Source organism: Emys orbicularis, chromosome 3 (assembly GCF_028017835.1).
Source record: "Emys orbicularis isolate rEmyOrb1 chromosome 3, rEmyOrb1.hap1, whole genome shotgun sequence".
Lineage (NCBI taxonomy): Eukaryota > Metazoa > Chordata > Testudines > Emydidae > Emys > Emys orbicularis.
The window spans coordinates 170,914,474-170,935,642 of record NC_088685.1 but is presented as its reverse complement, the minus strand read 5'-3'; the positions used below and the strand labels follow the sequence as shown (position 1 = coordinate 170,935,642).

The 21,169-nt window shown below is 42.1% G+C and overlaps 1 protein-coding gene across 1 annotated transcript in view; it reads right to left on the bottom strand.

The window, feature by feature from the left end:
* The window catches only part of KCNK2 (potassium two pore domain channel subfamily K member 2), a 127,813-nt gene that overhangs the window by 88,434 nt on the left and 18,210 nt on the right, over positions 1-21,169 (bottom strand). Inside the window, exon 3 of the mRNA XM_065401332.1 lies at positions 17,051-17,165. Within this exon, the coding sequence (XP_065257404.1) occupies positions 17,051-17,165 (115 nt within the window). The remainder of the gene's footprint in view (positions 1-17,050; positions 17,166-21,169) is intronic.

Below are 21,169 nucleotides of genomic sequence, written 5' to 3'. Positions count from 1 at the left end.
GCACAGCTGTTTGCCCCCTCCCCCCCCAGGTATTAATACATACTCTGGGTTAATTAATAAGTAAAAAGTGATTTTATTAAATACAAAAAGTAGGATTTAAGTGGTTCCAAGTAATAACAGACAGAACAAAGTGAATTACCAAGCAAAATAAAATAAAACAAAACACGCAAGTCTAAGTCTAGTACAATAAGAAAACTGAATACAGATAAAATCTCACCGTCAGATGTTTCAATAAGTTTCTATCACAGACTGTACACCTTCCTAGCCTGGGCACAATCCTTTCCCCTGGTACAGCCCTTATTTCAGCTTATGTGGTAGCTAGGGGATTTCTCATGATTGCAGCCCCCTTTGTTCTGTTCCACCCCCTTACATATCTTTTGCATAAGACGGGAATCCTTTGTCCCTTTCTGGGTTCCCATCCCTCCTTCTAAATGGAAAAGCACCAGGTTAAAGATGGATTCCAGTTCAGGTGACATGATCACATGTCAATGTAAGACTCCAAGCCCTCATTTCTCCCAGCCTGACTCACAGGAAGGCCTGCAAGCAACCAGAGCCATCCACAGTCAATTGTCCTGGTTGATGGGAGCCAAACCATCATTAATGGTCCACACTTTGCATAACTACAATAGGACCTCAGAGTTATATTTCATATTTCTAGTTTAAGATACAACAATGATGGCCCTACTTGGTAGATTATAAGCTTTTTAATGATACCTTACAAGAGACCTTTTGCATGAACCATATTCCAGTTACATTATATTCATACTCATTAGCATATTTTCATAAAATCATATAGAGTGCAATGTCACAGTATGTATTTGATTCCTTTAACCAATTTTAACTCTCACCTTTCTTTCTTTCTTTCTTTCTTTCTTTCTTTCTTTCTTTCTTTTTATAAATAAACATTTAGATTTTAGATACTAATGGATTGGCAACAGCGTGGATTATTGGGTAAAATCTGAGTTATATATTGACCTGGGTGTATGGCTGGTCCTTTGGGATCAGAAGAACCTTTTATTTGATTAAATTAGTTTTAAAGAACCACTCATCTTTAAGTCTAGTGTTTTTCGTGGAGATACAAGGACTGGATTGCCTAAGGAAACTGCTTTTCTTACTTCTTAGCCAGTGTGTGGAAACAGAACTTTACTTTTGTTGTTGGTTTGGCATATTTTATGGGAGAATAACCACCAGTTTTGGGGTGTGTCTGCCCTATTTCTCAGCAGTTTGTCCTGGATTTGGTATTCTCAGTTGTGACCCATGGATGCATGGTTACACCATCATGTTTTCTTTCTGCAAAATGGGGCTCACATTTAGATAGTTCACTGTGGTTGCTGCCATTTCCCAAAACATTCAGAAAAAAGATGTCTTATAAGTGCCATAATTTTTTGCCTCTAACTGTGTTTGGTTTCCTCCTATGTCAGTCCAGATAAATGGATGAGAACTCATTTTATACAATGAAAAAGAGAAAAGCAAATCTTCAGTGAAGTCACCACTGTATAAAACTGTCTGGCTGTTTGACCCTATACAGAGGATTCCTGAAAAATGAATACTACTAATTCTTAAATAACTAAATAAATACTCTAAGAGCAGTTCTAATTCTCCCAATACAAAAAATCAAACCAAGGATGCCAGAGATGCAAGAGAATGACTTAGAGAAAGTAAATTTACAAGAAACAAAAAAATACCATTCTTCAGCATCTTCCTATGCCAGTCAAGATAGTTGGGAACTTAAATGGCAGTATCCAGTATCAGGACAGAGGATAAGCACCTAAAAACAAAGAACAACTGGTAGACTGCAGCTTCAGGGCTAATGGACACTCATCACCCACTTTTTATTTTTCAGCTCAGCTATTATGCAGCTTTCCTCCCCAGTTTATGGCCCCTGCCTTCCTGCTGGCTGTTCCTTGGTCAGGCACAGAGTGGCCAGGAACTCCATACTATGGGAAGGACAGTTGGAGAGACTTCTGTGACCAACCCTTGCTCCTCCACACTGCGGGTCCTTACCACCACCTGCCTTACACCAATTTCCAAGTGCATAGGATGCTTTTGAAAATGTGTCTGCACTGTGCATTTGTGGGTAGAAATCAGGTGCACAGTCAGCACTACCCTGGCTTTTGCACCCAACCAATTCATTTACATTATCAGCACAACTCCTAATTTTCAAACACTTTCTCACTGTTTGTTTGCTTGTTGCATTGCTTATGCAGATTCTGGACTCTGCACACATGCCTGCTCAAACAAATGTGCACTTTTGAAAATGTAGGCCCCCTGAGCCTACATTTGTCTGAGCAGAAGCAACGCTATAGCCACAAGAACCCCATAAAAGATCTCCCTATGCAGACCTCATAGCATGATTGGGCCATAGGAGCGAGATTCATCCAAAGAATTTAAGGAGTTTAGGACCACAATTCCCATTGAAAAAAATCAATGGGACTTGAGCTCCAGAATCCATAAAGTGATTTTGAAAATCTCCCTCTAGTCTTTATTTCCTCCCAGCACAAGTTTTCCAGTTAGTTTTCAGTGGGAGCAAGCTACTGGTGATAACAGGAACATAAGAGAGAGAAAGCAGCATAAGGAAGGAAAACATACATAAAATATTGATGGATTTTCTTTAGACTCTTCAGTGATTACTACTACTATGTTGTATCATACTGATGATAAAGAGACTCTGACTAGACGCCATCTCCATTTCTTTCTTCAAGAAATCTATTGGCACTATCTTGCTTTCAATCTGATTGTACATCCCTTTTCTTGAGCAATGAAATTGTAGTTGCTTTTTAAATTATTAAAGACCACAGAAATGGTAGAATCCATAAATCTAAGAGGTACTATTTTTATATCAGGTTAGACAAGCTTTTTTTATTTTTGTTTTTAAAAAAACTTAACTGAAAAGCTTTTATCTTCCAAAACCTCAGGTCAGCATCCTGTCTTTCTACAGCAGCATCACTAAAACATAAAACAGTATGGAGAACTGCACTTCTTGTGCTACTGTAGGCATTAGCGAGGTTGTCAAGTATAGCAGGAGAAATACATGAACACTGAATTCATATTTCGATGAGTAAGTAAAGGAGGAACTGATTTTAGATTATATTTGGCCAGGTTCTCAAGTGGTGAAAATTGGCATGGTATTATAGCAAATAAATGAAAATAAAATTGGCTATTATGGGGCAGATTTCCAAAACTGCTCAGCAAGAGATCTTCAAGTACTTAGTACCCAAAATTGGGGCTAGATTTTCAAAAGAAAAGGCACCTAAATAAAGGCTTTACTTTTGTGATGCTGGCTGACCAGGTCATGCAAGAGTATATTCGGACCAATTCACTTGTATATTAGTATAGATCAGTGGTTCTCAACCTGCAGCCCATATGATCATACAGGTCACGGGGTCTTACAGGTAGTATATATATTGTGTGGATGTGGCCCAATAACATATAGAGAGCTGCATATGGGGCCCACTATGGTAAACAGGTTGAGAACCACTGGTATAGCTCAAAATGGGTGTAAATATAAGTATATTCAGGTGTTTAAACTTCACAAAAACTAGTGGAATGTTACTTGTATTGTTTTCACTTATCTGTTCCTGTTATAACGTAATAGCAAACATTTACATTATGTATACCCTCCCATCAAAGAAATCTTGTGAAATGATAATAAAGGACTTAAGGACTTCAACAGAAAATGCTTATTTCAAAGCAAGTGGCCATTATGTATGATGGTCGGAGGTCAAAAGACTAAGTGCATTCTTCACTCACTGTCATCAAAGGAGAAGCCCAGGTGGATAGAGACACTGTCAGCTTGCTTTCTGTGTGAAGAAGCTATAAATATGGATTCTAAGAAAGATCCTTCATCTCTGAACTGTTTGGACTCTTACAGGGAAGTGTGCCAGATGCAAACCAGAGATCCCCAGAAACAATCTGGATACCCTGAAAACACTTTTGGGAAACTGGCAGTTTATTACATCACTGCCACCTTTTGTAATTACATACTGTGATTCACCTGTACATATATTTTACCTGCTTTAACCTCTCAATAACTCTCATTCTTTTTTCTTAGCCAGTAAACCATTAATTATTTTACTATAGATTTGGCTTCCAGCGTTGTCTTTGGTGTACAATCCAGAATACCAATTGACCTGGGGTAAGTGACTGGTCTCTTGGGACTGGGAGAAACCTGATGTGGTGTGATTTTTGGTTTAAGTGAGCATTATCACAAAGTTCAGTTTGGCTGGGTGGCAAGATAGGCTGGAGAGTCTAAGGGGACTGTCTTTGACTCCCTAGTAAAACTGGTATAGTGATCCAGGAGTTCATATTTGTTACTGGCTTGATAAGCCACTCCAGATAATGATGGGGTATTATTTTACTCAGACAAACATCCTAGAAATAACTTTGAAATTTTCACATTATAGTAAGCTGATTCTGATGCAAGTGAAGCCTACTGGGGTAAAAGGAGAGGACTGCTAAATGTAGCAAAGTTCCAGACAGTGAAAAGGGGAGACCATCTATTGTACCATAGTTGATATTTAACACAACAGCAATATTTTAGCAGAGCTAAATGGACAAAGTTGGATTTCCCTGTCACTATTCCCGAGGTAACTGAACCTATCCCTGCCTCTCCCCTCACTCCCAAAGTCTGTCTCTTGTTCCCATTTGAGTCAGGCTGCTCCTCTTCCATGCTGCTTAATCACCAGCAGATGAGCACACAACTGCTCTCAGTTCCTGTACTAAGCATCGCAGTTCTTGGGAGCATCAATTACCGGGAAAGTACTGCTCAGCCCCAGCAGTACAAGGATGGAGCATGCTCAGTACAGATGGAATCTTTGAGGAATTTAGCTGCCAAACTCTCACAAGTCTCTCCTTAACATGTGCAAACTGAGATTTTTTTCAAACTTACAACTTGGTCAAATGTGGGTGGTTTTTATAGGAACACCAAAAGGCATGTCATAGAATCATAGAAGATTAGAGTTGGAAGAGACCTCAGGAGCTCATCTAGTCCAACCCCGTGGTCAAAGCAGGACCAACCCCAACTAAATCATCCATAGGCGTGCGCCCGGGGTGTGCCAGGTGTGCCCAGGCACACCCTAATGCAGGGGTGGGCAAATGGCTCCACTCCCCGGCGCGGCAAGCCGCGGGGTCCGCGCTCCCAGGCCAGAGCGCCCGGCCGAACGCAGCAAGCCGCCGGTCCCTCCCCCGTCTAGCCCCCTCCCCTGGAGCCATGCTGCCACATGCAGCGCTCTGGGGGCCGGGGCTCCGCGGGGAGTCAGACACGCTCCCCCCTCCCCATGAGCCATGCTGCCGTGCACCCAGCGCTCTGGGGGCCGGGGCTGCGTGCTCCCGCGGGGCAGTGTTTGGCTCCGTGGGGAGGCTAGGAGCCTCATCTCATGGTAAGGGGTCCGGGGCCAGAGGGGTTGGATAAGGGGTGGGGGCAGTCAGGGGACAGGGTGGGTTGGATAGGTGGTGGTGGTTAGGGGTGGGGGGTGGATAGGGGTCAGGGCAGTCAGGGGACAGGGAGTAAGGAGGGTCCTGGGGGGGCAGTTAGTGGGGGGGGTCTCTGGAGGGGGTGGTCAGGGGACAAGGAGCTGGGGGGGGTTGGATGAGTCAGGAGTTCTGGGGGGGCTGTCAGGAGGCAGGGGTGTGGAGAGGGGTTGGGGAAGGCAGAGAGCGGGGGGGTTGTATGGGTCAGGAGTTCTGGGGGTCCTGTCAGGGGGTGGAGAGCAGTTGTATAGGCGTGGGAGTCCCGGGGGTCTGTCTGGGGGCAGGGGTGTGGATAAGGGTTGGGGCAGTCAGGGGACAGGTAGTGGGTAGGATCCTAGGGGGGCAGTCAGGGGACAAGGAGCAGGGAGGCTTAGGTAGGGGGTGGAGTCCTGGGGGGGCAGTTAGGGGCAGGGGTAGTCAGGGGACAAGGAGCAGTGGGGGTTGGGAGTTCTGAGGGGGGAAGTCAGGGGGCGGGAAGTAGGAGGGAGTGGATGGGGCGGGGCTAGGGCAGGGGCGGGGCTAGGGCGGTGCTCCCTGGGTGCACACCCTAATGAAATGGGCTGCGCACACCTATGAAATCATCTCAGCAAGGGCTTTCTCAAGCCGGGCCTTAAAAACCTCCCTAGGTAACACATTCCAGTCCTTCACCACCCTCCTAGTGAAATAGTTTCCCCTAATATCCAACTTAGACCTCCCGCACTGCAACTTGAGACCATTGCTCCTTGTTCTGTCATCTGCCACCACTGAGAACAGCCTAGCTCCATCCTCTTGGAATCCCCCTTCAGGTAGCTGAAGGCTGCTATCAAATCCCCCCTCACTCTTCTCTTCTGCAGACTAAATAAGCCCAGTTCCCTCAGCCTCTCCTCATAAGTCATGTGCCCCAGTCCCCTAATCATTTTTGTTGCCCTCCGCTGGACTCTCTCCAATTTGTCCACATCCTTTCTCTAGTGGGGGCCCCAAAACTGGACACAATACTCCAGATGTGGCCTCACCAGTGCTGCAAAGAGGGGAATAATCACTTCCCTCGATCTGCTGGCAATGCTCCTACTAATGCAGCCCAATATACCGTTAGCCTTCTTGGCAACAAGGGCACACTGTTAACTCATATCCAGCTTCTCGTCCACTATAATCCCCAGGTCCTTTTCTAGAGAACTGCCACTTAGCCAGTCAGTCCCCAGCCTGTAGCAGTGCACGGGATTCTTCCGTCCTAAGTGCAGGACTCTGCACTTGTCCTTGTTGAACCTCATTAGATTTCTTTTGGCCCAATCCTCCAATTTGTCTAGGTCACTCTGGACCCTATCCCTACCTTCCAGCATATTTCTCCCTCCAGCTTAGTGTCATCTGCAAACTTGCTGAGGGTGCAATCCATCCCATCATCCAGATCATTAATGAAGATGTTGAACAAAACCGGCCCCAGGACCGACCCCTGGAGCACTCTGCTTGATACCCGCTGCCAACTAGACAGCGAGCCATTGATCACTACCCATTGAGCCTGACAACCTAGCCAGCTTTCTATCCACCTTATAGTCCATTCATCCAATCCATACTTCTTTAACTTGCTTGCAAGAATACTGTTGGAGACCGTATCAAAAGCTTTGCTAAAGTCAAGGTATATCACATCCACCACTTTCCCTGTATCCACAGAGCCAGTTATCTCATCATAGAAGCAATCAAATTGGTCAGGCATGATTTGCCCTTGATGAATCCACGTTGACGGTTCCTGGTCACCTTCCTCTCCTCCAAGTGCTTCAAAATGGATTCCTTGTCCTTACCAACACAGGCACCTCCTCTGCCAAATTTCAATTCTCTGCTCTCAAGCATGAAGGTGCTAGAGCTTTTCATTGAAAAAATTGCAAGGTTTGTTTTTTTAACATGGGCAAAACAATTTATTTTTCTGTAATCTTATTTTTAGAAATGACTGAACCATTTTTGCTGAAACTTTCCAAAAATACTTATCCCGAGGCTGACACCCAGCATGGAAAATTTCAGCCAAAATGGTTAAAGTTTGGTTAAGTTATAAGTGACCATAAATAGCATCTTGTAACGGGAAATGTTGAGCACCCTAAGTATAGACGGCATTACCAGCTCCCTGTACAATTCAACAGACTAGAAGCAGAGATCTAACAGACATATAAAAATGAGAATGGAGAAGATAGTATCTACAAAGCTACTTAATACAATGTTTTATAAAAGAACTGGGGTGAGTGGATGGGAAGGCACGCAAGAAATTAAACTAAAGAAAAAAATGAGTGTTAAAGGCATGTAGGTGGGATTTCTTTAAACAAAATAGTTCTTTATGTTAGAATAATATATTTTTAAAGATAGAAAAAATGCACTGCTAAAGAGCAGAAATGAGGTGTGGGTTGTGTGCAAAGTAAGAGGCGGAGGGCCACATCTAGTTCCGGCTCCCAAAACCCCTCATCCCCTAGCAACCACCTATGAAATGTCTCTCATCACCACATACTCATAACACCATCTGCTTCTCTGCCACCTTCTGCCTGCACCACCCCTATGAATATCTGCAACAGGTTACTCTCCCCTTTCCCCCAGAAACATATCCCTGTCAGAAGCTCCGTGACCTCTACTTAACCCTTTGCATTTCCAAGCCAGTAGTAGAGGGAAGGCTCACTGCTGTGGCTTGATGGTGCCTTAACTGGAACCCTGGATAGAAAACGGAGGAAGGTTCTCTGGCTGGCAAAGTCCCGTCGGTCACATACTGCAAAGGTCACAATGCAGAAAAAATGAAATAACTTGAGGAAAAGCCAGAGAAGAATTTGACAAGAAACCCACTGACATCAAGACATTTACAAGGGGGATGAACTAGGCCCATGATGTGGCATACGTTAATTCAAAGTAGAAAAGCCTAGAGAGTATTCTTGGCATTTTTACATTTTAAAAGTCCCTGAGTTCCTCATAAGCAGAAATTTTCAGACACACAAAAATAGGTAGTAGAGTGTTTTTCTGATAACATCTCATACAGTCCTATCATATTCAGATTTCCCTTTGCAATTGCATCTGGTAAGGTGGAGTTCACAGCTGTATAGAATCTATACATTGTTTTAAGATATATCTATACACCAATTCCTTGTATGAAGTTAATTAGGCTAACACTTGTAGCTTTCTGACAGTAGGTTATTGCAACATCCTATTAATCTTTGACAGCCAGTTTCTGTAGCACTCAAGTAGAGGAATGCCCCAGAGGAATTTGCATCAGCAAAATTTAGTGCATTTATTCTAGTTTTGTTCAAGTGATAGCCTTGCATTGTAAAGGTCTGAACTATGCCAAGATGGAAAAAAAAATCACATAACAGAACATTTCTTGGCCAACTATACTATATATTCTTTATCGTTATGAGGTCTCAGCATTTATAACCAGATAAACTAATACCAGTACTCTTTTGAAATGTAATATTTATACTGATCCTTGACAGCTCACTCAAATGTTTATGGGAACAATACAAATGACCCCTCATTCCAGGGCTTGTTCTAAATTGTGTGGATGTTTGGAGGGGAGATAAGTGTAGGTGGGAAGATGTTACTTCATCTGTTTAATTTAAATTATATGGTGCCACTAAAAACTACACTGTACGCTTTTGCTGCTGGGTAGCACCAAAAATGAAAAAGAGAATAATTTGATGGAGATGAGTGGATGATACTACCTTATCCAGCTGAGCCAAGGAGAAAGGTCATTTGCAAACTCAGATCTCTACAATGACTATTTGGCATTATACAATATGCTTTTGGTTACTGAGTTAACACATATTCCTTACAGCTGCATTGAAAGTCTGCCAGCAAGGACAGTTAGCGGTACCATTTTACAATTGAGTCAAATCAATAAACTAGATAACAAGAGTTGTTTAAAAAGTGCTGATTTCACAAAAAATACTATCATCCACAGAGTTACATTCTTCCACAGAGCTACATGCAACATTCTTCATGATGAAATTGTATTTGAACCTATGTAGACCAGACATCTAATTACAAATGTGAAATTACAAAATTTAATTTTGTCTGCCAAATGCTAGTTCAGATCTGTAGACTAACATGATCCGCCTTCTAGAATACCAACAATTGTTTGCTATTTGCAATTGTTTCCTAAAACAGATTTTTTTTAAAAAAAAGTCTGCATTTTATTTCATGAAAATATGCATATTTCTTTATGCTTTATGATAACACTTGATATCTGTAATAAGGATCTCAGGATTTGGAGCCAAAAAGCATGAGAGTTTTAGTATTACAGTGCATTGTATTGGAAATCTAAGTTCCATATTGTCATGTATGGGATCAGTGCAAACATTGGTGGTTTCAGGCATGGGATATGCATTTTCACCCAAGACATCAAGTTTCAGGTGCACATAACAACTCTGGATGGCGAGCCAGCCAGAACCCAAGTTGATGAGAAATGTAGAGGCTGGTGAAAAGAGAGTGAAAAGAAGACTGAGAGAATAAGGGGGAGAAAGAAATGAAGCAATCTGCTTTGTAGACTTGGTTATAGAGGTTGCCAAGAAAATTCTTTGGCTGGGGCACCAATACACCTAAAAAGTATACTCCAGAGCTCAGAAGTTACCTGTGGAACCATTAGATTCTTACATATGGGAGGACTTAAAAATAGGTGTGCAATGCAGCTGCAGCCAGCCCTCGAGACACCGGATTCTACCCCATAACTGATGTGTAAGATGTTACATTCTCTGGTGGTTTAAAAAATTACAGTTATTAAATATTATTCCTGTTGTTTGTGTAATTCTGATGCTTCAAGAAGTCATTGTAGGCAGACTGGAGAAAAAGCGGCATTATTACAGCTGGCTGTGGTGGATATTTGTAGGAGTCTATGGGCATTTTTTCATTATGAACATTATTACTGATGGATTTGTATGATGAGAAAGCTGTCATCGGGAAAAAGCTAAGTGAGCTCAAGGGACTGCAGAGGGTCTTGAAACTTTCATCTAACATGTTTCTTTTTACTTTTTTATATGTAGGTCTGAAACTGGACTTCTGGAGAGAGAGTTCCCCTTTCCTCACCTGCTATCCAGTAGTGAATTTTCCCAGGATGTAAAATATAAGGGTTCTTCTCATGGAGACAGGCCTATTAGTTCTTCTCTTTCCAGCTTCCTACCAAGGGTAGGCAAAACTGAATGTGCACAGGCAACAAAGACTGTCCAGAGCAGAAAGGAATGGTGAAAAAGGTTTTTTCCCCCCTATCCGCAGTGCTACCTCAAGTTTTATGTATTTCTTAACTTATTTTGTACAAAGGTCCTGGATCAGGAATGCCTTAATAGCATAGCTACCTTATATTTTTCATCATCATGTGATCCAACATGTGATCCAACAACCCTTGATATGTCCCTCTGTTACTTACCTCTTTGTGAAGAGGTAACAGAGGGATATAATTTCTATATGAAACTAAACAGGGAGACATGAGTTCCAGGCAGCCACCATCTATTCTGTGTATATACCCAGAGTGGCCTAATTGTTTCCCATTTCTTTGCCATACCTGTAACAAAATCTTGCCCCCAGCAACTACGGAACACCAATGTTAGCCTCTGAGGTCCCTTCTTGGGCCAGGGTCTCGCATTGCTGAACAAAGCCAAGACCAGTTCCTTTTGACACACTTCCCTGTGTCACATTCCCTCTACTTCCCTCTGAACATCAGCCATCTCTCAGCCATCCCTCCCTCGCTCCTTTATGGTCCATTCTTGCTGGCTGACATGCTCAATTTTCACCCTCATCTCCCTCAGCAGCTGAGACTACAACTATCTGCTGGCTTTGCACTAGGGATTTCTGCACACTTCACTATTCTGCTGTTGGCAATAGGACCCAGGGCCGTAGCAACAAAGAACGTGGCCCACTCCGAACGGTGGCCCCCTCCGAACATATGTCCGGGCGGGGCCCCTTACAATGGAGAAACTGGAATGCGGTATTTATTTTGCCACTTTTAGGGGCCCCCTTCCTTGCGGGGCCCCTCTGGTCGGAGGGTACGGAGGGCGCTCGCTACGCCTCTGATAGGACCCTGCACTCACCAGCCTTGGGTGATGCTGAGCTGTTATCAAAGAGCTGTGTTTCTCTCAATGAGACTCCACCAGCCCATGCCACACTTCTGTTGCAGTCAGACACAACCAGCATAAAGGGTTCCTATATTCAAAATCTTTCTCTGCTCAAAGGGATACAGCAGAGACCACATGGGGCCATGGCATCTGCATCATCCTGCTTCTCTTCTCACACTTTTTACAAGGCAAAGTCACCTATTTAAAAAAAAAAAAACTAAAATTGAAACGTAATTAAAATTAAAAGTGTTAAACCCTGATCCTTTTAAATAAATACACGTGTGTTATCTTTGCTTTTTGTTCATTGGTTTCTAATTCAGTAATTTTGGATACCCCAGTCAGAGAGCCATTAGTGAGATTTCGCTGAGCTGCTTCCTTCTCCTCTCAGTCCAACCTCTCTCACCTAACTGCATACCTCAAATGAGAATTTCAAGTAGCCACTAGCTTCACTTCTGGGTTTGAAAAAACTATTACTCCAGGAACCCAGCTGCAATGCACAGAGCTAGAATGAATGCTGATAGCTTGTGCTTGCTTTGCTCACATCATTCTGGGTTTGAGTGAATCTGAAACTCTAAATGAAATTCAAAGAATGTGAAACCATATGCATCAACAGCACCTAGAAAGTCTGTCAAAATTGGCATGGTTTGAACAGCTCTATCTATCTATGTACTCATGTGGCTCCATCACTATAGTATTTGAATTTACCCAATTGAAAACTCTTTTCCCTGTTTGTCCCTCTGATTGTGCGGCAGAGAAAAAGGTTCAACCACCATGATGAATCGCTAATTATAGGTTTGTCAATCCCTCCAGGTAAGTGGTAGCCAGTCTACTTGACAGTGATGGATAAATATATAACAGGAATTGTACCCCTGGGAGAAGGTTTAAACAAAAGTTCTATAGAGGCAAACCTTTCAGTCCCCTTAAGAATTCTGAGATGCCTAGATGCTACAGTGATGACTGTGGTAGAAATGATTAGATAAAGATCTATATAGATGAGCAATTAAGAAAACCAGGGAACGTGCTGTCAGCTGTTATACTTAATAGCTACAATTTTCTGTAAATGGTAGTAATATCTTTCTCATGTATTCAAGTACATGGCTGAGGTATTGCTTGTTATTAAAGAATGAACAAATAAGAAAATAATTATAAAGTTCCCTCTGGAATTCTGCATAGACTATCACATGAAAACTCTTTGGGGATGTCCATGGCCTGCATTTTCAGTCTCATGAACATTTAAAATATCAAATTTGGTAACTGCCATCTGTCCCAAAATTGGCAGGAATGCCTCAGTTTCATCAAGTGATACTGAGTCCTGATATTACAGAGCCTGAAATACATTTAGGACAGAAATTCCTAAATGTATTTCGGGCTCTGTAACATCAAGACTCAGTATCACTTGATCACATGTCATCATGCTATAAGGAGTCAAATCACACACTGAGAATATTTTTTTGCAGGACCAGCAAAATCACAGCAAAAAATAACACTAGTTCTGATTTAATCACTTCTCTCAGGATTTTCATGGCAGCCAAGTTTCCAGCACATCACAAGCCCTCTGCACCATCATCAATTTGCATCCCTTGCCTTGTCTACACTAGCAGGGTAAGTCGACCTAAGTTACGCTGCTCTAACTACGTGAATAATGTAGCTGGAGTCGACGTAGCTTAGGTTGACTTACAGCACTACACCGTGCTGCGTCGATGGGAGACACTCTCCTGTTGACTTACCTTACTCCTCTCGTTCCAGTGGAGTACCGGAGTCAACCGGAGAGTGCTCTGCCATCAATTTAGCGGGTCTTCACTAGGCCTGCTAAATCGACCCCCATTGCATTGATTGCAGCAGCGTCAATCCCCGGTAAGTGTAGACATGGCCTCTGTGTCACGATGGGATGATGTGATGTCAAATATGTTACAATGTAAAGCCATGACTTTGGGTGGGGGTAACTAGTACATTTTAGAAGTGAAGATAATTTCTATTGCCTAATTCAGTTTAGTATTTTGTTTATTAATCTAGGAAGGATTAGAAAACAAAAGAACAAACATAGTTCTTAATGTAGTGCCTATATTACTTAGAAACAAAAAATAAGCCTTTGTGCAGGACAAGAGCTGGTCAGGAATTTTCCATCAGTGGAAAATGCAGTTTCTGCACATTTGAAATTTCTGAAGAATTATTTTGATTTTGCCAAAATGTTTTGATTTTCTGTTACGAAAAGTGACACCAAACGTTTAATTTGGGGTCATTTCAACCCAAATCTAATTATTTTGGCTTATTGACCTGATCCAAAATGTTGCATTTGAAGTTAGTTCAGCATTAAACTGCATTTCCCTGTTGTGACACATTGCCTCATGGGAGATGTAATTCTGAGGCTCAATACCCCCATTCTTTTCTATGGAGCAGGCTTGCTGTCCACAGTACTTCTCTCCTGTGCCTAAGCAGGATGATACATCAAGGAAGTCATATGGCTCCTTGAAAGGTCACCTGGCCTGGGATTATGGCCCTAGGAAAGAATTGGGGCATCAAACCTGAATTACAACTTCTATGTGCCACCATAGGGGAATGCAGTTTAATATTGAATTGACTCTAAATGAAACATTTTGGGACAGTTCAACAAACTGAAACAAAACACATTTAGTTTCAGGAAAACCAAAATGTTTTGTTTTGATAGAAAATGCCAAAATGAAATATTTCACCATTTCCAAATCATTTTTTAAAAATGTGTCATTCCACAAAAGTTTTTGATGTTTCAATTCTTTGTCCTGATTCGGGTCACAAACAAAAGGTTAAAATATTAGAATGTCCTGCAGGAAGGATATTTTGATTTCACTCAGTTCTTTTCAGGACTGTGCATGCTGGTTTATTTGGAACTAAATGCCTTATTTCTTCCTATTGTTTAAAATATTCAAAATAATAGGAAGAAATGAGGAATTTAGAAAGAAAACCCTAATGAACTAGAATAAGTTCTTGACAACTTCTAATACATATTACACCATTAAAGTGAGATTAATTTGAGGCAAAAAAGCCTATTGATATTAGATAAAGAAGGGTGACTCAAGGCCAATGTCATAGCCTTGCTTCTGAATTCCCTTGATTTTGTTGGCATGTATTAGATTGACATTTATATTTTGATAATTTCTTTTATGTTTCACTATAGGTGACATCCTGGACTCATTGAAGAGCATATGAATTTTGCAATTGACTTCAATGGGGCCAGGATTTCATCCTATATGCTGATTGTTTTGGTTGTTTATGACTTGCCAAAACATTACAGACATACACACATATTATTATATATATTGTGACAAAGTTTCTCCTCTACCTTGGTGGGTCCTGCACTTATTGGCGGATTTGCTCGCTTCACAGATTCACCCTGAGGGTCAGGAAACAGTCCAGAGACCTTCCCCTCTGGTAGAAGCTATAGTCCAGGTCAATTCCTCCTGTGTTTGATCAGGCGTTGGGAGGTATGGAGGGAACCCGGGCCCGCCCTCTACTCCAGGTTCCAGCCCAGGGCCCTGTGGACTGCAGCTGTTTAGAGTGCCTCCTGGTACAGTTGCACGACACCTACAACTCCCTGGGCTACTTCCCCATGGCCTCCTCCCAACACCTTCTTTGTCCTCACCACCAGACCTTCCTCCTGATGTCCGATAACGCTTGTACTTCTCAGTCCTCCAGCAGTACACCTACTCACTCTCAGCTTCTTGCACACCTCTTGCTCCCAGTTCCTCTCACACACACTTCCTCTCCTCTGGCTCCCCCTGGCTTGACTGGAGTGAGCCCTTTTATAGCATCAGAAGGGCCTTAATTAGAGTCAGGTGCTTAACTGCCTCACCTGACTCTTAGCAGGTTAATTGGAGTCAGGTGGTCTATTAGCCTGGAGCAGCCCCAGCTCTGGTCACTCAGGGAACAGAAAACTACTTATCCAGTGGCCAGTATATCTCCCTTCTGCTACTCTGCTGTTCCCAACTGGTCTGGGTCTATCACAATATGCACATACACACACTCATGTATATACACAGATATAAACTTACAGACAATAAATGGAATATAAAATGCACCTATATAAAAGAGGAACTCAAGTCACTGTATTAAACACAATTGAAGAGAGCATCCTTTTCCTGGAAGAAATGTATGTAAAGATTACATTACAATAAAAATTTTAACGGTGCTAAAATGATCTGCATAATTGACTACATGCTGCATTTATAATTTTATTTTTTCTTTAAATTTATAAATATTTTATGGGTGCCCATTCTATCCCCTACAGACTTACCCCATAATTTAAAATAAACAGGAGAACAAAAAGGACATACATAAATCAATATCTAGGATATAAGGAAGCTGCAGTGTCTTGAGGTCAGAACAAAGGACTTAAAAAGTCAAATATTGCTTTTATTTACACCTGCACAGCAGAGAAATGGCTCTTAAGAGTTTGAAAGAGTCTACGTTGCCAACTGCTGACTAAGCATGTGGCCACAGACAAATCATCTGGCGGCTCTGAGATTCATTGAACCAAACAGGAACTTGCTGAAAAGCAAGCCAAGCTGTTACATGCTAGTCTGACTATGAAAGCCATTTTTATAATGGATTTTCGACTTGTCTTCACTACGGGGGTAAGTCCACCTAAGTTACGTTAGACTAAGTCGTAGTTTAGGTCATCTTACCCCAGTGTCTTCACTGCGCTGCATCGATGGGAGATGCTCTCCGGTCTACTTCCCTTACTCTTCTCGGAGAGCTGGAGTACCGGGGTCAACCAGAGAGCACTCTGCCATCGATTTAGCGGGTCTGCTAAATCGATCCCTGCTGCATCGATTGTAGCAGTGTCATCTCCCTGTAGTGAAGACCAGCCCTTAGTAAGGTCAGGGCCGGCTCTAGCATTTTTGCCGCTCCAAGCAGGAAAAAAAAAAAAAAAAAAAAAAAAAGCCTCGATCGCAAGCGGCAGCAGCTCTACTGCCGCTTCATTCTACGGTGGCAGGTCCTTCGCTCCGAGAGGGAGTGATGGCCCCGCCGCCGAATTGCCGCCGAACGGCCGGACGTGCCGCCACCCTCTTCATTGGCCGCCCCAGGCATCTGCTTGCTACGCTGGTGCCTGGAGCCGGCCCTGAGTAAGGTTAAACTGAATCCCTAGAAGTTTCTCATCTCACTTGGAATTTATAAAGGACAACAGTAAAAATGCATGATTGCAGAGATTTGCAGCTCAGCATACCACAATGGCTTAATGCACATATTTGATTTAAAACATCTAATATTGAGCTATTTTGATAACATAGCTACTAAATTCAAACATTACTTTCTCCTCACAAAACTTTTTCACATTCTATTAAAGACATATCACAGAAATCTACTTCTCATTAATGGGTCACTTAGATAGTCTGCATCCCTGAAGGAAATCTCGTATTTCTATCCCTAAGGCTACATAGTAACTCTATTATAAATTAGAAGATTTGCCATCATTACTATTAATCCCCACTGCCATTCATGCCCACACATATTTGAAATTAAATTACAGCTCATGTACTGTAAAAATATAATAAGTTGTGTCCTACCTATAGTGGTAATAACAGTGCCAGCAAAGAAGAAGGAACTTCCCATGTCCCAGTGACTGATTTGAGATGTGTTTCTTAAAGGTATGATTCCTGTATTTATTGCTGCCACTACGTGCTGCAAGTTTAAAAAAGATACTTGTCAATATTCATGAAACATAAACAATGATGTTAACATACATTATGCAGTAGATTCACAAAGATAAAGACACTTATTAGAGGTAAACAATGAAAAAGGGAAAGGCTCACTTTGGTCAGTTGGAGTTTTGCCATTGACTTTAATGAGGCCAGGATTTAATCCTTAGAGTAAATCTCAAACATAAAGGACCAATTTCTGCAGTCCTTAACGTCTACTGGAATTTTAATGTGTCAGGACTCCACAGCTGGACCTCAAGGCATCAAGCGCTTGACGAAGCCCACTGAAGTCAATAATAAGAACCTTCTTGACTTCAATGAGTTTTGGATCGCCCTAACTAGAGAAAACAATCAGAGTTAAAAATTTAACCCTTTCTCGGCGTACAGAAATACACATATTACATGAACACTTTAAATTTAGTTTCCCAACTACTGTTCACATTGACTCCATGGAACTATCTGTCAGTAAGGCAAGCAAGATTTGGTCCATAGTTTTAAAAAACAGAGCCACATCATCCCATCAGTTGTTAAGGAGAGATTCCCACTTATATCAGTGGGGAAGTCTGCTTTAAAATGCTGGGTAAAATATGTTCCAGAGTAATTAAGAACATTCATAGAGGATAGAAAATGTAATAATTAAATATCTTTAATTGTATGATAAGGTTATTAAATCTTCAATATGATAACCACAAATTCAGAATTAAATATTATATGATCATTATCCATATAAGTTGACCTCTAGATTTATACTATTATATATGTAATGCAGGTAATTATTGAAAATGTATTTCTCGAACACATCAGTTCTCTCAATGGAAATGAATGAGCACAATTTTTGTGAAATTTACGTTTTCACAAAAAATTCCCAAATCCTGCAGTGTCAACTCACTGAGATTTATCTTATCACAAAAAAGTCCCTGTGTAGCAGTCTTTAGTGCAGACAGGGCTGGCTCCAGGCACCAGATGAGAAAGCATGTGCCTGGGGCGGCACATTGTAAGGGGCGGCATTGCAGCCAATCTGCTCCAGAGCCCCTGGCCGGCTCCCTGCGCTCCGCCAGTCCCTGCCCAGCCCTGCAGGGGCATGGACTCCGGCCCGGGGGGGGGGGGGCAGGAACTAGCGATCCCCGCCGCTCACCATGCCGCCGGGCTCCCCAGGATGCGCCACTCTCTGCCGCCTGCACCGGCCTCCGCCTCCTGTGCCGCTCTGAGCCTGGCCCGGCTGAGCCACCTTTAAAGGAGCGGCTGAGCCAGCACCTCCTGCAGCCCCCGGGGGCTCCGCCTGCCTGGCTGAGAGAGGCACCCCAAGGCCGGAGGGGGGAACCCCTCTCGCCCAGCTGTGAGCAGGCTGTGAGTGGCTGCCCACAGGAGGAGGGAGCGAGCGGGCACCACCCTTCACCCCCCTGCGAGCTGCCTTGATCGCCCTCCACGTGCTCCCTGCGGCTGCCAGTTTGTTTGTTTTTTTTGCTTGGGGCGGCAAAAAAGCTAGAGCCGGCCCTGAGTGCAGACACATACCAGTATTTATTTTATTTTTAAACATCAAGAAATAATGCTATTTTAAAACTTATTAAACTGTTTATTGAAATATAAATTAAGGGTGTATTCTGTAACATTCACTTAAAGCAGAACAAATTTTACAAGTGATCATTATATTTGGTAATTGGTGTTTCAAAAACCAACAAATAGGAATGCAATATTTAAGTGAATGTTTTAACTGCCCAAGGCCTAAGCACAGGTATTGTGAACTTAGTTATTCCATATACTGGAGTAGCTCTCCATGTGGACATTCTTCCAGTGACTTTATTCCAGAATAATACAAAGTGAAGTAATTATTCCAGAATAAAATCACTTTTACTCCAACACACACTGGGGAATTTTTCAGGAATAGAAAATTAATAAAATTAGAACTATTCTAGAATTGCTATGCCAGTCAATTTCTCCCATATAGACAAGTCCTTAGAGCCAGCATGTTCAACTTGCTACTTTCAAAGGTCAGTTGCTTGAGCAGTAGCTGTTAGGAAGCCAAGAACTGCAACTATATGTCTCTAAAGGTTTTAATTTTGATTTGCTTTAAAAATAGCAGTGGTCTGAAAGTTCAGATGCGTATTCAAAAGTTTGGATGCCTATTCATAACTTAACTCTAGTCTGCTTTCCCCACCATTGTATTTCATTTCACAAGCACCCGCTCCTGTGAGCAGCTGCATACTGATTGCTCAGACAACAGGACTAGGTGTTTGTAATATGGAGCACCAGGGGTTGAAAGCAAAGCTGCAGGCTTTCTGTGCCCAGCCTCAAGGCAAGGGATCTCTTCCCCCCTGCTTCTGAAAGACAGGTTATATACAGGCACAACCTCCTCTTCCCTCACCTCCCATCCTCCAAAGAGACTAGCATATTTTTAAAGAGGTGGCATACTATTATTATTAAATAGTAACAAATAGAAATAATAATGTCTAGCTCTTACGCAGTGCTTAATTATTAACCCCAATCATCACATTTTTAAAATAAGAAATGGAGGGCCCTTAAATGAAGATAAGAGGCAGGATTGTCCTCTTACTTAATGCAGGTGTAAATCAGAGTTACACTAGTGTAAAAATTGGTGAGAGAGGAGAAATCAGATCCAATATCTGTAAATTGTATATATGCTTACTGACAGTACTCAGAAGACATATAAACTGCTGTGACTTAATATTCTATTTATGGGGTTAGGGCATACATATGGAATCACAGAGATGTAGGGCTGGAAGAGACCTCAAAAGGTCATTTAACCCAGCCCCCTGCGCTGAGTATACCTAGACCATCCCTGACAGGTGTTTGTCTAACCTATTATTAAAAACCTCCAATTCTGGGGATTCCACAAGCTCCCTTGGAAGCCTATTCAAGAGTTTAACTCCCCTTACAGTTAGAAAGTTTTCTCTAATATCTAATCTAAATCTCCGTTGCTGCAAAGTAATCTTCTTGTCCCACCATTGGAGGACATGGTGAGCAATTTCTGCAGTCCTCTTTACAACCTTTTACATATTTGAAGACTGTTATTAGGTCTCCCCTCAGCCTTCTTTTCTTCAGACTAAACATGCCCAGTTCTTTCAACCTATCCTCATAGATCATGTTTTCTAAATCTTTTATTGTTTTTGTTGCTCTCCTCTGGACTTTCTCTCGAATTTGTCCATATCTTTCTTACAGTGTGGTGTCCAAAACTGGACGCAGTGCTCCTCCTGAGGCCTCACCAGTGCTAAGTAGAGCAGAACAATTACCTCCCATATCTTACATACAACACTTCTATTAATACATTCCAGAATGGCATTTGCCTTTTTTGCAACATCATGCTATTGACTCACATTCAATTTGTGGTCTACCATAATCCCCAGATCCTTTCCTGCAGTACTACTGCCTAGCCAGTTATTTCCCTTTTTGAATTTGTGCATTTGATTTTTCCTTCCTCAGTGAAGTACTTTGCACTTGTCTTTATTGAATTTCAACTTATTGATCTCTGACCAATTCTCCAATTTATCAAGATCATTTTGAATTTTAATCCTGTCCTCCAAAGTGCTTGCAACCCCTCCCAACTTGGTGTCATTCACAAATTTTATAAGCATACTCTCTACTCCAACATCCAAGTCATTAATGAAAATAATGAACAGTACTGTACCCAGGACAGATCCCTGTGGGACCCCACTTGATATGTCCTCCAAGTCTGACATTGAACCATTGATAACTACTCTTTGAGTATAGTTTTTCAACCAGTTGTGCACCCATCTTACAGTAATTTCATCTAGACCATATTTCCCTAGTTTGCTTTTGAGAATGTCATGTGGGACTCTCATCAACAGAACTTGGTCCAATAACAGATATTACCTCACCCACCTTGTCTCTCTAATATCCTGGGACCGACCACGGCTACAGCTACACTATATATGTGAGACTATGTCAAACCTTACTAAAGTCAAGCTATATCATGTCTACTGCTTCCCCCCGTCCACTAAGCCAGTTACC